The sequence below is a fragment of the Muscardinus avellanarius genome (assembly GCF_963383645.1).
Source record: "Muscardinus avellanarius genome assembly, chromosome: 3".
Taxonomy (NCBI): domain Eukaryota; kingdom Metazoa; phylum Chordata; class Mammalia; order Rodentia; family Gliridae; genus Muscardinus; species Muscardinus avellanarius.
The window spans coordinates 74,452,686-74,469,929 of NC_137788.1; the positions used below are offsets into that span (position 1 = coordinate 74,452,686).

At 35.4% G+C, this 17,244-nt stretch overlaps 1 protein-coding gene across 3 annotated transcripts in view; it reads left to right on the forward strand.

The window, feature by feature from the left end:
• Window positions 1-8,891, forward strand: part of PRKACB (protein kinase cAMP-activated catalytic subunit beta) — a gene marked incomplete at both ends in the record, with an annotated part of 144,926 nt that extends 136,035 nt beyond the window's left edge. For all 3 annotated transcript variants that reach the window (XM_080693197.1, XM_080693196.1, XM_080693198.1), the window contains 2 exons: window positions 968-1,132; window positions 8,766-8,891. In XM_080693197.1, coding sequence (XP_080549323.1) covers window positions 968-1,132; window positions 8,766-8,891 — 291 coding nt within the window. The remainder of the gene's footprint in view (window positions 1-967; window positions 1,133-8,765) is intronic.
• Between the last annotated feature and the right edge of the window lie 8,353 nt (window positions 8,892-17,244).

A 17,244-nucleotide genomic window follows, 5' to 3' on the forward strand; every position in this document is an offset into this window, starting at 1 on the left:
TTACAAGCCTGCGCCACCACACCTGGCGGTTCCATATTTTGGCTATTAAGAAATGTGCTGCTATGAATGTGGGTAAATATATGTTACTGTAGTTCTCTGATTTCAACCCCTTTGGAAAAATACTCAGGAGTGGTATAGCCGGATCATATGGTAGATCTATTCCCAGTTTTCTAAGGAATCTCCACACTGATCTCCATAGCAGCTGAACTAGTTTGCACTCCCACCAATAGTGTAGAAGAGTTCCTCTTTCCCCACATCCTCGCCAACATTTGTTGTTGAGTTCTTTATGCTTGCCACTCTGATTGGGTTTAGATGGAATCTCGGCATAGTTTTGATTTGCATCTCCCTGATGGCTAATGATGTTGAACATCTTTTCATGTATCTATTGGACATTTGTATATCTTCTTTTGTGAAGTGTCTATTCAATTCAGTTGCCCATTTCTTGATTAGGTTATTTGATTTGCTAGTGTATAGTCTTGTGAATTCTTTGTATATTCTGGATATTACCCCTCTATCAGAGTAATGGGATAGATTGCCTTTTAAAATGTACATACTGGTTTATTTCATATACTGCTTATTCTATTTATATTACAAGTTTATTTATTTTGTCCATCTCTGAGAAGAGGTTTATGTGAGATCTAAGAGGATCTCTCTTGAAATTAGGTGAGCTTTCTGATATTGCTAGAAAAATTTTGTATATATCACATTTAATTTCTGGAGACTGGTTTATGCTCTTAAAAGGGTATTCATGATTAAAACAAGACTCTAAAAGATCAGTGTTCATTCATTCATCTAAGTGTCCTTCTATAAGACTTCTATGGGTGGGGGAACATGTAAAGGCATTTGAAGGTCACCATTAAATATTTTTGTTTATATAATGACCTGTCACCTTGACAATAGCCTGTGTGTGATTAAAACAGAACATGAGTATTAAGGTGTTTTCCTACTACATGCTGTGTCTTTGCAGGTCCGATTCCCATCCCACTTCAGTTCAGATCTCAAGGATCTTCTAAGGAACTTGCTTCAGGTGGATTTGACAAAGCGATTTGGAAATCTAAAGAATGGTGTGAGTGATATAAAAACTCACAAGTGGTTTGCTACAACAGATTGGATTGCTATTTACCAGAGGAAGGTGAGACTCTTCATTTATTATTTTAAAGCTTTTTAAAGTTTTTTTTTTTTTTACATAAGGCAGAAAGACTGTATTCTATCTTGACCATTAATCTGAAATGTTTCTCTTATTAAATTTTTTCAAACTGAATGTAGTAGTGCATACTTATAATCCCAGTACTTGGGAGGCTGAGATAGAATGATCACTACTTTAAGGCTTCAGCAACTTAGGAGACCCTGTGTCAAAATAGAAAAGGGCTGAGGGTGTAGCTCAGAGGTAGAACGCCTCTGGGTTCAATTCCCAGTACTACACACACACACACACAAAAAAAATTCTACACATACTCATCACAATACTATGGAAATTATATGTTAGACAATATTCTAAGCATTTGCATTTCAAAATTGATGTGAAGCCACATTAAAAATATAGCATATAAATAAATGAGGTCTGCTATCTGGAATTAACAGGTCGCCTGAGATAACATTTAATTGCTTTAATTGTTGGAGATATTTTTAGTCTTTATCTTGACCTTTCTATGGGTATTCACCAAGGTTCCATATGTGTCATGTAGCATTTTCTATTTTTTCATACACCGTGCCCTTGTAAAAGTTTTCCCTTTCCTCTGAATGATTTTTCCATTTATATAATCTGCCAAACTTTTATTAATCCTTTGAGAATTAACTGAAATGTTACCTCTGCTATAATTTTTTTCTGAAGGCTATTCTCTCTTGGTATTTTATATAGTCACTATTATTTTGCAATATTTTATTGATAACAGACTATTTAACTCATTTTATATTGTCATCTGGCAGGAATGGTCAGTCTATGCTCTCTAAATGTGTGCTGAATTATTTATGAGCATTAGTATTTCTTCAGATACAACTTTCCTTTATCAATTTGAAAATCAATTTGAGCAGAAACAATGAGATAGGAGTTTTAATTGGTGCAACTACTAGATTTTATCTTTTAGCATTTTTTTTCACATAACATTTCTACAAATGGTTACTGTATGCCTGTATTTAATGCTAGGTGTTCTGCAAAGTGCCTTAAATAGAGTGGTGAGCAGAATCAACCTTTGCTCTTGCCCATACGAAGCTGATCAGATAGTCATATAAACAAAACATAGCCGTGCATGGTGGTGTACACTTTTAATCCCCGCACTTGAGAGGGGGAAGACAGGAGGATCGCACAGGTTCGAAGCCAGCCTCACCTGGTTTAGGAGACCCTGTTTCCAAATAAAATATAAAAATAGGTCTGGGAGTGTATCCTGGAGGTAGCTACCACCTATACATACATACATACATATATATATATATATATATATATATATATATATATATATATATATATATATATATATATTACAGGAAGACTAATTTTATGCTGAGATTTTTTTAGATTTCTCTTTTATCTGCTTCCTTGCTTGCCAAGGGGATTCTTAAGTTTTATAAATTCAGACAACTTAAAGGCTTGAATGTATATATAAATCAAGTTAATTTTTAGCATTATTATACCATCATAATAATAATACAACCGCTACCTGATCAGTAGCATATTTAAAAGAAACTAACTTTTTTTAAAACCAAGTTGCCAGTGTAATCATTGTTGTAATTAATAGTAATCATTTCTCCTTTGTAAAAAGTTGAGAAATTTAAGAAAAGATTTTTCTGTGCTGAATTACCTTTATCTTCCCTTTTGCTTCTTAAATGCCAAGTTAAAAATAACTTGCACGAATAGTGTTTTCATCTTGATTTTTATTTTTTATAAAATCAAATTAATGTTTTAGAGACTTGCCTTGTTTTCTAATGTCATGCAGCCACATGAGTGAGTTTAAAGAGAAAAATATATAGTACTCTAGTTATATATGAAAAGCATAATTTTTTCCAATTCATATATTTTGAAAATGTTATAGAAACAAAGCAACAGAAGAATTTAAAATGCAGCAAATAGAAAATATAGCAAAGCCAGAGCAGTACGAAAGCAGCACAGCCTGTGCATCTCACAAGAGCTGACACTGTTAACATCATTATCTCAAAGGAGTGTGCTATGTAGACAAGAATAAGGTTCACAATTATTAAACCTTTTAGATCTCATAAAAATTATTTCACATTTTCAGATTTTTTTCTAAATTTTCTATCACAGATACAGTACTATAATAAAAGTAACTCTGTATAATCTTTAAAATAATCATATGAAATAGTTGGTATCATTTCCCCCATCATAATGTCAAGAAGATCAGCTCAAGTAGGTTAATCAATTTAAATATGATCTTTCAGCCGGGTGTGGTGGCGCATGCTTGTAATACCCACGCTTGGGGAGCTGAAACAGGAGGATCGCACAGGTTTGAAGCCATCCTCTCTGGCTTAAGAGACCCTGTTTCCAAATAAAAATATAAAAAATATGTCTGGGAGTGTAGCCTGGAGAAGTTTTCCATCCCCAGTACCACCAAAATAAAAAAGATAAATATGAAATATGATCTTATAAATAATGCCCGTATTTGATCTCAAGTTCTTCAGATTTCCAATTTCAGAATCACATTACTTCTTTAAAGTCCTTTTAACATATTTATTAAAATGAACCCCCAAACCACTGAACAATGAGTGGTTTAATAAGATATTCATAGATTTTGCATATGATATGCTTAACCTTTATTCTTTGAGCATTGATGAGGGAAGACTTAGTCTCAAAAGGCAGGAAAGAAAGAACATGAGCTCTGGAGTTATATAGGCACATTTCTGAGTCCCAGACCAACCAACCACAGTAGCATGATCTTGAGCAAATCAGGTTAACTTTCTAAAACACCCATTTTATCATCTTTAAACTTGGATTAAGATAAAAAATTATAGAAGGATGGGTAGCATGGTGAGAAAAATGAAATAGACTGGTCTAGGCTCCATTTTCCTTTCTGGTTGAGATATGTTTCATATAATTAAGGTCAGGTACCTTATTAAGTAAATAAATTTGAAATTCTCATAATCCCATCATCCAGATAGAACATCTGTTGGCATTTGGTATATGTGCTTTTTTTCTCTTTTTCTGTGTCTCTCTCACTGCAGTTCACCCCTGACTGCAGTGACCCTGAGGTCAGCTTTCCCCAGCCCTGAGCTTCAGTCCCTTCCGTCTCAATCAATACTTACAACAGGCTTCCATCCGGTGATGAGCAGCCAGATCACGATCACTTTTAAATTGTCTGCTCTACCCTACATGGGTCTCAAGCATTTCCTTTAAGTGCTTTTTGAAATCTATGTTTTGTTGTTGTGTAATAATTGGCCAGTTGTTCCCTCAACTTTGAGTTCTTTTTGTTGATTCTTGTGTTATATACTCCACCATTGTATGAACTTTATAATGTGCTACAATATTAGATGGGTCTTGTTTATATGTATTCTATGTTATTATAGCCATGCATGTAAATATATCTTAAGTAACTACCTGTTTCTGTAATGTGGACTTAAAGATATTTTACTCTAAGATATATAAATCAAAAAGCTTCTGAGACCATTGGTGTAAACAGTAGAACAAGTTCTAGATAAGAAATGGAGAATCACGAGTTTGAGACCTGCTTTAGCCATTTATTGTTCATGTGAGTTTTATAGAATATCTACCCTGCCTTCCTCAGAGTTGTGTTGAGGAGAAAATGAAACAACTATGTGTAGTTGTTTTGTAAATTCCATAAGTGCTGAGCAGATTATATATTATATTACAAGCTTTTTTTCTTAATTCAAGGGCAGATATGTTTATTTTAAGATAAGAATGTAGGACAGGTTGCTTTTCAATTGTAATTTATAACAACAATTAAATTTTAAGTTAAATTAATTTATTATGACATGATTCTGAGAAGTGCATTAAACCATTTATCACATAGGCTTTCCATAAAAAGTATAGTACTAAAATTTTATGTATCTGCTTTTAAAATCATTTCCTCTGGGGCTGGGAATTGGCACTTTAGCTCAATGGCAGAGTACTTGCCTAGTATACACAAAGCCCCGGGTTCAATCCTTTGCCCTGTTAAAAAAAAAAAATGGGAAAAATAATAAAAAATACAAAATAGAGGTAAAAAAAATATCCAGGGAAACATAGAGAGCCAGGTGTGGTGGCACACGCTTATAATCCCAGTACTTGGGAGCTAAGACCAGAAAATTGCTAGTTCTCTGCCAGCCTCAGCTACTTAGTGAGACCCTGTTTCAAAATAAAGAATAAAAAATAAGGTTAGGGGTGGAACTCAGGTAGGATGCCTCTGGGTTTCATAAAAAAAAAAAAAACTTTTTCAGGTATTTAGTACTCCTTGAATCTTCATAAAATATCATATACAAGCCAGGCATGGTGGTGCACGCTTGTAATCCCAGCATTTGGGAGGCTGAGAGCGGAGGATCACGGTTCGTGGACAGCCTCAGCTACTTAGTGAGGCCCTCCACAGCTCAGTGAGACCCTGTTTCAAAATAAAGAATAAAAAAATTAGGCAAGAGGTGTAGCTTGGAGGTCAAATGCCTCTGGGTTCCATCCACAGACCTAAAAAGAAAAAAAAAAACATTATATATATGTATGTATGTATGTATGTATGTATGTATGTATATATGTATATCAAATACAGATACATACATAATATTATACATACAATGTATATATACAGATAGGACCAAAGAAGAAAAATGTATACAATTTTACAGTTCTGTAATTCTTTTTGTTTAATTTTTTTATTGGTGCACTGTATTCATACATCATAATGGGATAAAAACTTGTGTAGACATACATGCACACATTGCCCAGTTAGCCCCTACCCCATCCCCACCCCATTCCCTCCCCATCCCTCCTTCTCATGCTTGGCTTAGTGGTTCACATCTAATATTATAGCAATTTATCCAAAATTAACAATGATAATCTCACATAACAGATTCATTTGTCTGATATCAAACTTTTCATTATTTCTTTTTGCTTTCTTTCTTACCAGAGGCTATTTTTTTTTCTTTTTTTTGTAAGGTAAAACTATCGTACATTTATTTTTTTCAGAAAAAAATCTATCCTAACATGAAATATGAACTCTAAATACCCAAAACAATCTTGAAAAGAACAAAGCTAGAAGATGTACATTTTCTGATTTCAAACCTTATAGAGCTACAATAATTGAAACGGTGTAGTACTGCTATAAAGGCAGATATATAAACCAGTGGAGTAAAATAAAAAGCCTAGAAATAAATTCTTCCATATATGGTCAAGTTATTTATGACAAAGTTTCCAAGAAAATTTGGTGAAGAAAATATAATAATCTTTTCACTAAATATTGTTGAAAAATAATAATTACATGAAAAAGAATAAAATTGGACCCTTACCTAACACCATATACAAATATTAACTCAAAATAGATAAAAGACCTAAATGTAAATCTTAAAGACTATAAACTTTTAGAAGAAAACCTGGGTCATAACATTTTACTACATTGAAATTGGTAATGATTTCTTGGATATGATTTCAAAGGCACAGGCAACAAAAGAATAAACAAACTTCCTAAAAAATAAAAAATATTGTACATCAAAGACAATGTAAACAGAGTTAAATGTTACTGATAGAATGGGATAAAATATTTCCAAATGCTATATCTGAAGGTATATTAATATTCCAAATAGAAATCCTAAAAATTAGCAACAATAAAAGCAAACAATACAATTTAGAAATACAATTTAGAAATAGGTAAAAGACTGAAATAAATAATGAATCTCCAAAGATTTTAACCAATAAACACATGAATATATTCTTCTTTGCTTAGTTGTCTGCTGGATGGAAAATCTTGTTTCTCTGGTTATGGTGTGTATTACCTATTTCTTCTTTGTAGTTAATGTCTTTGAGTATTTTCTCTAGCACTGGTTATTTCCCCATCTAATTTGATAGATAGTTTAATAGGTAGGAAACTTTTGGCTGGAAGTTGTTTTCTTTCAGAGTTTGGAATATGTTACTCCAAGCCCTTCTGGCTCTCATGACTTGGTTTGGGAAGTCTGGAGTGATTCTAATTGGCTTGCCTCTGAATGTCACTTGGCCCTTTGTTTTTGTTGCCTTTAAGATTCTCTGTTTGGCTTCCACATTGGTCATTTTGACAATTAGGTGGTGTGGGGATCCTCCTCTGATCCTGTCTAAAGAGAGTTCTGTAAGTTTCCTGGACCTGTGTATCGATCTCTTGCTCTATGTTTAGAAAATTTTCTGCTATCACTTCCTTGAAGAGATTAGTAATCCCTTTGGTTTCACCTTCTTTTCCCTTCTCTATTCCAATTATTCTTAAGTTAGCTTTCTTAAAATGGGCCCATATTTCTTCAATATCAGATTCCTGCTGTCTGATTTTTCTTTTCTAAATTAGAAATTATGCATTCATTTTTAGAGTGATCATCTTCTAGGAGCGAGATTCTATTCTCCACGTGGTCTACTCTTGTTTATACTTTGAATTGAGGCCTTTACCTCAATGATTGCTTCCTTTATTTCTTTTAGACTCTAAATTCTTTTCAAAAGTCCTGTATTATTTCTACAGTTATATTCCTGATTTGATCTTCTGGAGATCTCTGAATTTCTGTGTTATCAGGTTCTGTTAATATGGGTTTTGGGTGTGCATTGCTCTATTGTTGTTCCTCTTTCCCATAATTTCAGAATTTTGTGCTTTCCCTGGGTCACAACGACTTCACTTAGGGTGCTCTGTATCTCGAGTCTTTTGTAATCTCAGCTGCCACTACTTTACTGGGTTGTATCGAAAAGTCTCAACCCTAGGAAGTTAATCAAGGCTGCACGAGAACATGGGGGTGCCGAATTGCGGGCTTGATTTCTGGTCTCTGGTTGTTCTTCTAGTCTTATTTCTCTGTCCCTTGTGTTTACATTTTTTATTTCTCTGCTGATGGTGTTTTCTGGCTATGAAAAGTGCTGATTTTGTGGTAATAGAGATTGACTTTTAGCAGGACTCATAAACACTGCTTTTCCTGGTCTCCATCTTCCCAGAAGTCTGTAATTCTTAAAAGACCTATTTTCTTTTAACTTCCCAGAAAGTTATGGTGGCCAGATATTTTAAACAAAATAAATTTGTAAGAAAGGAAGGATATTAAAAGTAAGCTTTGTATTTATCTGCTAGCCTCAGGAGAACGAAATTTTAAAAGAGAAGATTTGAAAAATAAAGGATTTGGAAATAAACTTTTTTTTTTTTTTTTGTGGTACTGGGGTTCCTGGAAACCCTTCTACCTCCAGGCTACACTCCCAGACCTATTTTTATACTTTTTATTTGGAAACAGGGTGCCAGAGCTGCTGGCTTCGAACCTGCATGATTCTCCTGTCTCCGCCTACCAAGCATGGGGATTACAAGTGTGCGCCACCACACCTGGCTTAAACTTATTTTTTTAATTGTAGTTTTGTACCCTTAGCAGTCAGCTTTTGGATGCCAACAGTTAATTACCCTAGAATTTTTGTAAGTTTTTTCTTGACCTGAACTATTTCTTGAATTAACACGTTGAAATTTTTACGAAAAGTGCCGTTTCTATCTTCTTCTAATAGTGGTATTATTATGTTTTAGAGAGAGTTAATGGCACTTAAACATACCATTATGTAGTAATAATAGGAATTTGTTTTCCTTTGTGTTTAGAAATTCGAAGAAATTTGTTTTCCCTCTTATTTCTCTTTCTCCCAATTACAGGTTGAAGCTCCATTCATACCAAAGTTCAGAGGCTCTGGAGATACCAGCAACTTTGATGACTATGAAGAAGAAGATATCCGTGTCTCTATAACAGAAAAATGTGCAAAAGAATTTTGTGAATTTTAGAGAGAAGCAAGATGACGTCAGAGTTCACATTCAGTCTTTGTGCTCTCTTGAGGTATAAGGTGGAGCTGAGACCGTCCTTATTGAAGCAGTTACCTAGTTCCTTCATTCCAGCAACTGAGTGAGGTCTTTATTGCCATCATCCGTGTGCGCGCTGCATCCACCTCTGTAACAAGGCACCGCTAAGCAAGCATTGTCTGTGCCACGACACAGTCTAGACCACTTTCCTACTTCTCTTTGGGTTGTCTTTCTCCCTCTCTAACATTTTTTTTTCTTCTCTAAACAGTGCTCCATTTTATTTACTGCATTTTATAATTGATATTTTAGATGGACAGTGTTCTGGCTATGTGATGTTTGAAAGAAAGGATAAGTAAGTGTTGCTTTTAGTAGTTTTTGCCAATATTTTTTGGCCAGTAGCTTGAAGATAAACTTTTTAAAATTATTTTTACTTTGAGTAGCTCAGATTCACTTTTGCCAAAACTCTTGACAAGTTTCTGAAATATCTTATCACCAAAGGAAATTTACACAAATGAAAACAATAACTTTCTTGGAATTCACTATTCTGGCAATGAATTTAGAGTAGCTAAACCAGGCAATCTGGATTTCTATAGACCGGAGATTCTGTTTCCCTTCACCTCCTTTTATATCGTCCTCCCCTGAGTAATGAAGTGACCAGCCCGCATAATGTGACAGGTGTGTCTCATTCAGCAAGAAAAACTAAAGCTATGGACCATACCCCAGACCTCCTCACTTGGTACCAGCATTTCTGTAGGTGTTAGAGTTTCAAGGTTGTAAACTTTAACTCTTCCATGAGGGTTTTAGCCAGTGTTTTAATAGAACATGATTCATAAAAGTGACAAATTGCAAAGTTTTTCAGATAGTACTCATTGTAAACTTTTTAAAGAAAAGGAAGCAAACTAAAAAGAACACTGACTTGGATAAATACTTTGCTAAGTCAAATGGTTTGGTTCTTTCAAACAATGTAGAGGTACTCTTATTTAAATGAGGTTTTTCTTTGTTTTGTATTAGTTAAAAACAAAAGAAGTCATTATTGCTTATTACTCTGGTGTAACATATCTGTAGGCCTAAGGTAGGGGCACTGTTGAAACTTCTGCTTTCACCCCACGCCTCAGCAGTGAGGAAGGGGAGGGAGTTATAAAACTGCCATGTTTGTATTTTAATTTTGAGGTGTGATATTTTTAGATATGTCATAATTTCTAACCTCTTTTCTCTGTAAACAGAATGTATAATCATGCAGATACAATGTTAGTATTTGAGTTGTTATTTTTTATACTTTTTGCCAACTAACTTAATGTGGCTGTTATGTGGAACTTTCAAATACTTTTGCACATTTAGTTGAGTATTTGATGAAAATCCATGGCTTAACTCCATTTTATTTTTAATATATATATATATATATATGTATGTATTTTTGCTTTTTATTTCCCCCCTCTGGTTTTCTCTCTGTATTTCAGTGACCTATCTTAAAACAACATACCCAATTTCACTTTTTATGATACAAGATGAATTTCTCTTAATCATGCTGATCTTAATCTATATTACCATTCTATTTGCTTCCTTGACGGTGCAGGTAGGTCACTGACACCGCTTCTTTTTGCCTGTACCACCCTCTTATTAAGCCTGTTAAGACATTGGAAAATCACATCTGACAGTCTGACATGTTCTCTTCACCACTCTGTATGTCTTTTGATTGTCGAGTGTTTCTGCATGGCAGTGTCATATCAAAGCTCACACAGATTTCAGTTGGTCCACCTGTATTTAAAATGTGCAAGAAAAGTTTGGAATATTCTGCTGTAGCAAGTTTTATTTAACAAAGATATATCATCACGTAAATAAATTTAAAACACCATTTGTATAAAATATTTTAATTCATTTTGTATTTCACTTAGACCTAAGAACATGCTGATCATTGTATTCTATATGTATGCTACAAATTCTATGGTAGCTTTGTTGTATATTATTGTAAAACTATTTCAATAAATCATGGGAAAGACAATTTGATTATTACAATTTAGTTTTCAGTAATTAAAAAAATTTCTATGAATCCTACAAATATTTTTTTCTATGAAATTACTAGTGTCCAGCTATAGAATCTACCCAGGTAGATAACTCCTACATATGGATTGGTTTCTGAGGGCTATTCACCCATTACATTTCACTCTCTATTTTAAGAACATAAGCAAGCTGTCAGATATGCCAAGGGAGTCTGTTTCTTACCAATCAAGTACACTAAATTAAAACATTTTTAAAGTACATGAAGTTCTCAGTTTCAGCCACAATGTAGCCAAGAACAAGATTAAAAACTTGAATAACAAAGAAGTGACAACAAACAGCATTTCACCTCAAATTATATTATATGAAACAAATGTGTTTTTGCCCAGTAAAATTAAGAAATGACATTGTATAGAAAGGAGCTCTAGACTGAAAGTCAAGACATCTGAGTTTCAGTTCATGGCCTCAGTTCTCTATCTGTAGAATAGAAGAGTTGATTAGGCACTTTCAGAGGTCTGAAGTCCCTTCTTACCTTCACATATTATGACAAGATCTCTCTCTATTTTGAAGGGATATCATGCTTTTTGGTAAATCTCAGTAAGGTGATATATTTTGAGCATCTTATCTCTGGCAGTATTCTTAAAATTCTTTGAATACTATGAGAACCTTGTGTCTATCCTGATTCCTTACTCATTCACAGATGCTAAATACACAGTTGCTATCACACAACCTACCAAAAAAGATTCTGTGGCTATGGGTATTGCTGTCTTGTTCTTGGTATATTCTTGTACTGACTGCCCATTGGTCTGAAAGTACTCATTGTAAGCCTGGAAAAAAAAAAAAAAAAAAAGATTTTTCTTTCCCACTCACTGTTTTTTCTGCTTGTTGTAAGAATCAAATGAAATAATGTATGTGAAAGCACCTTGTAAACTGTAAGCTATCAATGTAAAGTGTAAAGGTGTATTGTTATTTCATTAATTACTTCTTTGTTTAGAATGGAATTTCCTATCACTACTATAGCTAGGAAATGCTAAAAACAACTGTGTTTTTTAATTAATCAATAAATGCAAAATTAAAGTATCTTCAAATGATAAAACTGTTGAGTCTTGGATTCTGTATGGTACCCTTATCTCCTGATTTATTTGCTGCGGATGTTAGAGATACTTGAAGATTTCTAATACCATTTCATATTTATGTTGATACTTTGGTAAGTAGGAGCAGAGCAACAGAAGGGGGGATATCTACCAAGCTACTCAAAGGAGATCCTTACTAACAAACTTCTAGATTCACTCCATAGATTCTAAGAAGTATTTCTATTCCTAATTTTCTAACAGCGGTCTAGATTTCTATCACAATGCTGGAAAATTCATATTTATAAGAGTGATACTGCAAGAGCCCTCACCCTTATATTTTTTCAGGAAGGATTTATTACTTCCCCCTATTTTAGTCAGATTGATTAGTGTGCATTTACACAGTTGTCCTTTACCTCAAGAAATAACCATTTTTAGAGAATTATTTTAATAGCTTATCATCTTGTATTTATTGCAAATATTTATAAATAGATGTATTTTCTAACATGGTAATTACTAGTTTTATATCAGTGTTTGCTTTATTTTATCATTATCAGGGCTTAATATAAATTCCAATTTTCTCATTTTCTTATAAAACTTATAATAAAAATACGGGCATGTCTTTACTCCAATACTATCACCATTTAAAATACATTAAGGCCGGGCATGGTGGCTCATGCTTGTAATTCCCATACTTGGGAGGTGGAGGCAGGAGGATCACGCAGGTTCAAAGCCAGCCTCACTGGCTTAAGAGACCCTGTTTCCAAATTTAAATATATATTATATATATGTAATAGGTCTGGGAGAGTAGTCCAGAGTTAGAAGGGTTTTCAGGAACCTCAGTACCACAAGATTAATTAATTAATTAATTAAAATGCATTAAGATAGCCAGGTGTGGTGGCGTACCCTTGTAATCCCAGCATTTGGGAAGCTGAGACAGGAGGATCGCATTTCGCCAACAGCCTCAGCTACTGAGACCCTCTGCAACTCAGTAAGACTTTGTTTCAAAATAAAGAATAAAAATAAGGGTGGGGGTGTAGCTTGGAGGCAGAATGCCCCTGAGTTCTATCCCCAATACTGCAAATAATAATAATAATAATAATAATAATAATAATAATAATACATTTAAGTATAAATTTTCTCTTATGCAAAAATATTAGATGTGAAGTTAAATACTTTCTTTTTGGCTTTTCTGAAGACTGTATAATTGCCTTAACAGTCACCATTAGAAACTGCATTGTGGATTTTGTTATGAATAAAATTTATGTTGCATTCTTAATCCCCTGTACTTAAGAATGTGATTATATTTGGAGGTAAGGCTTTTAAAGAGGCCATATAGATGGACCGTAATCCAGTATGACTAGTGCCCTTTGAGGGATCAGGACCTAGAGAGTACACACACAAAAGGAAGACCAGATAGGGGCGTGGGGAGAAGATGGCTCTCCATAAGCCTGAGAGAGTCCTCAGAGGAAGCCAACTCTGCTAACTTCTTGATCTTAGATATCCAGCCTCCAGACCTTGAGAAAATAAAATTCTGGGTTTCCGCCCCCCCCCTTTGGTGGTACTGGGGTTCCTGGAAACCCTGGCTACACTCCCAGACCTATTTCATACTTTTTATTTGGAAACAGGGTCTCTTAAGGCAGCGCGGCTGGCTTCGAACCTGTGCAATCCTCCTGTCTCTGCCTCCCAAGTGCGGGGATTGCAAGCGTGCGCCACCATGCCCAGCAAAATTCTGGTTTTTAAGTTACCCCCTCTTGTACTTTGTTATGACATTCTCAGTGGAATAATATACCCATGGAACCATGTACTTGCATGGTGAAAGGATTGCATTGATATCCCTTGGGGACTTTATACTTGGCTAAAACTGAACTAATTTACAACAAGCAAAAAAAAAAAAAAATAGTATGTTCACAAACCTCAGTGCACCAGCTATCTGTTTCTGTACTTCCCTAGAATAGAAGCAGGAAACAATAAAAGTAGCTACTAAGAGAGAAAGAGAAAGCATGTGCCACGCAGACTACTAACTCCCAGACGAACTTACTTTGGGCATCAAGCTATCGTCTCCAAGTAGCACTAAGACAACACAAAACTCAAGCACACCAGGCTGAGTCGGCCCGCCTGCTCATGATGGTACTTAAAAATGAATGAAATGACCCAAAAGAAAGTGGGGATGGGAATATAGGGTCGACAAGGAAGTAGTAGTTAGATCATCTCCTGATTTTTCTATCCTTAGTAATGCTCATAGTAAATGATTACCTTAAGGTATTAGTTTTCTATTGTATTCTAACAAATCTCTACAAACTAAGTGGCTTAACAAGCACAGATTTATATTATTATAGCTCTGGAGGTCTATTATCCAAACTGAGTCTTGTTGGGTTAAAATTGGGATGTCAGCTGGGCTGCTCTCCTGGCTTGTCAAGGTCAGCTCCATTGCTGGACTCAAACAATGTGGGGCCGAGTCCTCAGGCTGCATCCCGCTCACCTCTTCTGTGTGCTGTTAAACTTTTAAATACCTTTGTGATTATATTAGACCCACTTGGAAAATCCAGGTGGCTAATCCAGGTGAATTTAAGATCAGCTCATGAGCAGTTGACTCTCCTTTGTGAGATAAACTAACATATTCACAAATTCTAGAGATTAGACATGGACATCTTAGGGGAAGGAGGGAGGCATTTCTGCTAAACAGGAGTAATGTCATTTTAGGTAGAAAATGTAATTATTTACAAGATGGAAATAGAGACAATTCAAAGAGAATAAAGGCTTAAGCTAAGATTTTCCTGAAGCATAATGCTTAGCATGCAGTGACTCAACATCACTATTCATCAAGGCAGGACATGGCTCCAGGTGGACTTGGACTGATTCATTTCTTCCTCTCCCCTCACTTTCCTTCATAAAGTTCTCAGAATAAACACAGAATATGCTAAAAATGAAAAGTCTTGATATGAGGTGGAACGGTCCTTGTTCCTGTTCTTCCTAGGACACAAAACATCTCAAGTTAGGGAGGCACTCCGAGGGCAGCCCAGGCTCTGTCCCTCCAAGCCTGTAAGCAGATGTCCTTCAGAGCTTTCCCTGTGACTCATGTTGCCCCTAAGACATATAACCCAGGGTGGGCTGCTTTCCAGGGTCTCTCAGCTGCAGTTTAAGTATGGTGGGGTCAGTTAAGACTTTATCTGTCCCAGGCACTTTCTCAAGCTTTGGAGAGTCTGGCTCACATGGATTTAAATCTTTTCTTTCTTTTTTTTCTTTTAAAATTTTTTATTGGTGCATTATATTCAAACATCATATTGAGGTAAAAAAAAAAAAACTTGTGTGTACAAACATGTACTCATCCCTGATTTAACCCCTACCCAATTCCCACCCAATTCCCTCCCCGTCCCTCCCTCCCTTCTTGGCTTAGTGATTGACTTCGATATGTTTAAGTACATTGTGTGTTTTAGAGATTTTCCTCTTCCCCCCTCCTTTCTCCTCCTTTAGGTTGTCTTGTTTGCTCCTCTATAGGATTTTCTCTTTCAAGAGTTCCTCCTATGACCCATTTCTCCCTAACTCTCACATATTAGGGAAAGCATCTGCTTTCTTATTTTTTGTGACTGACTAATCTCACTTAGCATAATGTTCGTTAACTCTCTCTCTCTCCTCTCTCTCTCTCTCTCTCTCTCTCTCTCTCTCTCTCTCTCTCTCTCTCTCTTGGTGGTACTGGGGATGAAACCCAGGATGCTTCTACCTCTGGCCTACACTCTCAAACCTATTTTCTATTTTATTTGGAAACAGGGTCTTGCTAAGTTGCTGAGTGCCTCGCTAAGTAGCTTGAGGCTGGCTTTGAACCTGCGTGATCCTCCTGTTTCAGCCTCCCAAGCACTGGGATTATAAGCATGTGCCACCACACCCAGCTTCAAATCTTCTGTTTCTTGCTGCCTATTTGTAAGTAATAAACCTGCTGCATAGAACTGGTTCAGTGTGAGCATGTTCACTCTCTGTACTTGGGCAACTGGTAAAACTGTAGCCCAAGATGCAGTAGACAAAAGTGTTTAGACTCCTGTGCCCGGTGGTTGGCACAATGATCATCTTCCATATCTATGCAATGGAAATCCTCCCTTGAGATTAGTAATTAGCAAATCTCCACAATCACTAAAATGCAAATTAAAACCATAATTAAATGCCCTTTCAGCCAGGCATTATGGAGAACTACTGTAATGCCAGTACTTGGAAGACTGAGACAGAAGGATCACAGGTTCAAGGCCAGCCTCAAAACCATAGCAAGACCCTCAGCAATTTACGAAGACCCTGTTTCAAAATAAAATTAAAAATTAAAGGTAGAGTGGTCGAGTTCAGTTTCCAGTACCACCTCCATAAAGTGCCACTTCACAGTTCATAGGCTAAAATGAAAGGCTGGCAATACCATGTGTTGGTGAGGCTGTAGATCAAACATGCATTGCTAAAGGTAATGTAAAATAGAGTAACCGTTTGGGTACAGCTTGGTAATTTATTAACATATGACCAATTTCTAGGTATTTACAAGTTATTTAACTCATCTTTGGGCTACTTCACCATTCTATTTCTCTCGCGCGCTCTTTCTCTTTTGGCTGTGCATATGAACATCTTAGAGTAATGTAATTGGCAATGATTTTTATCATATGGAGAGCAGTACATCTCTCACCTGTGAAACCAATTTCTTCTATAAGTCTTTATTGAAAACCCTAGAATGGCTTCTATTTTCCCAACTGGACAATGATGGATGTTCCCATTAATGCAATTCCTTTTCTGCATTGTACTGGATGATTATAAAATCACAGTAAGAGAAGATACCACAGTGTTAAAATAAAGATCATCTTTCACAGTGCCATGTTCAATATGATCCACATAAAAATAAATAAATAATAAAAAATTAAAAACAAGCTCCTCCCAAAAAGAAATAAATATACAATGCCAGGAGATAATTAAAAAATATGCAAAGTTCTGGAGAAAAGAAAGGATGAGCTATGAGTATTATAGGCAGACAAGTTATGTTGAATTTAAAGGCACAAGACAAATTCCTATAAATAACCAAAGAAAATAATCAGTAACCTATGAACTCTTCACATTCAACCATATCAAAATAATTTAATAATGGAGAAGCTGTGATATAAAACCCATGGTAAAGTTCTTATATATTGTTGGTGAGACTGCAAGTTAATATAGCCACTACGGAGATGAGTGTGGAAATTCCTCAGAAAGCTGGTAATGGATCCACCACATAATCCAGCTCGACCACTCCTGCGTATCTTTCCAAAAGGACT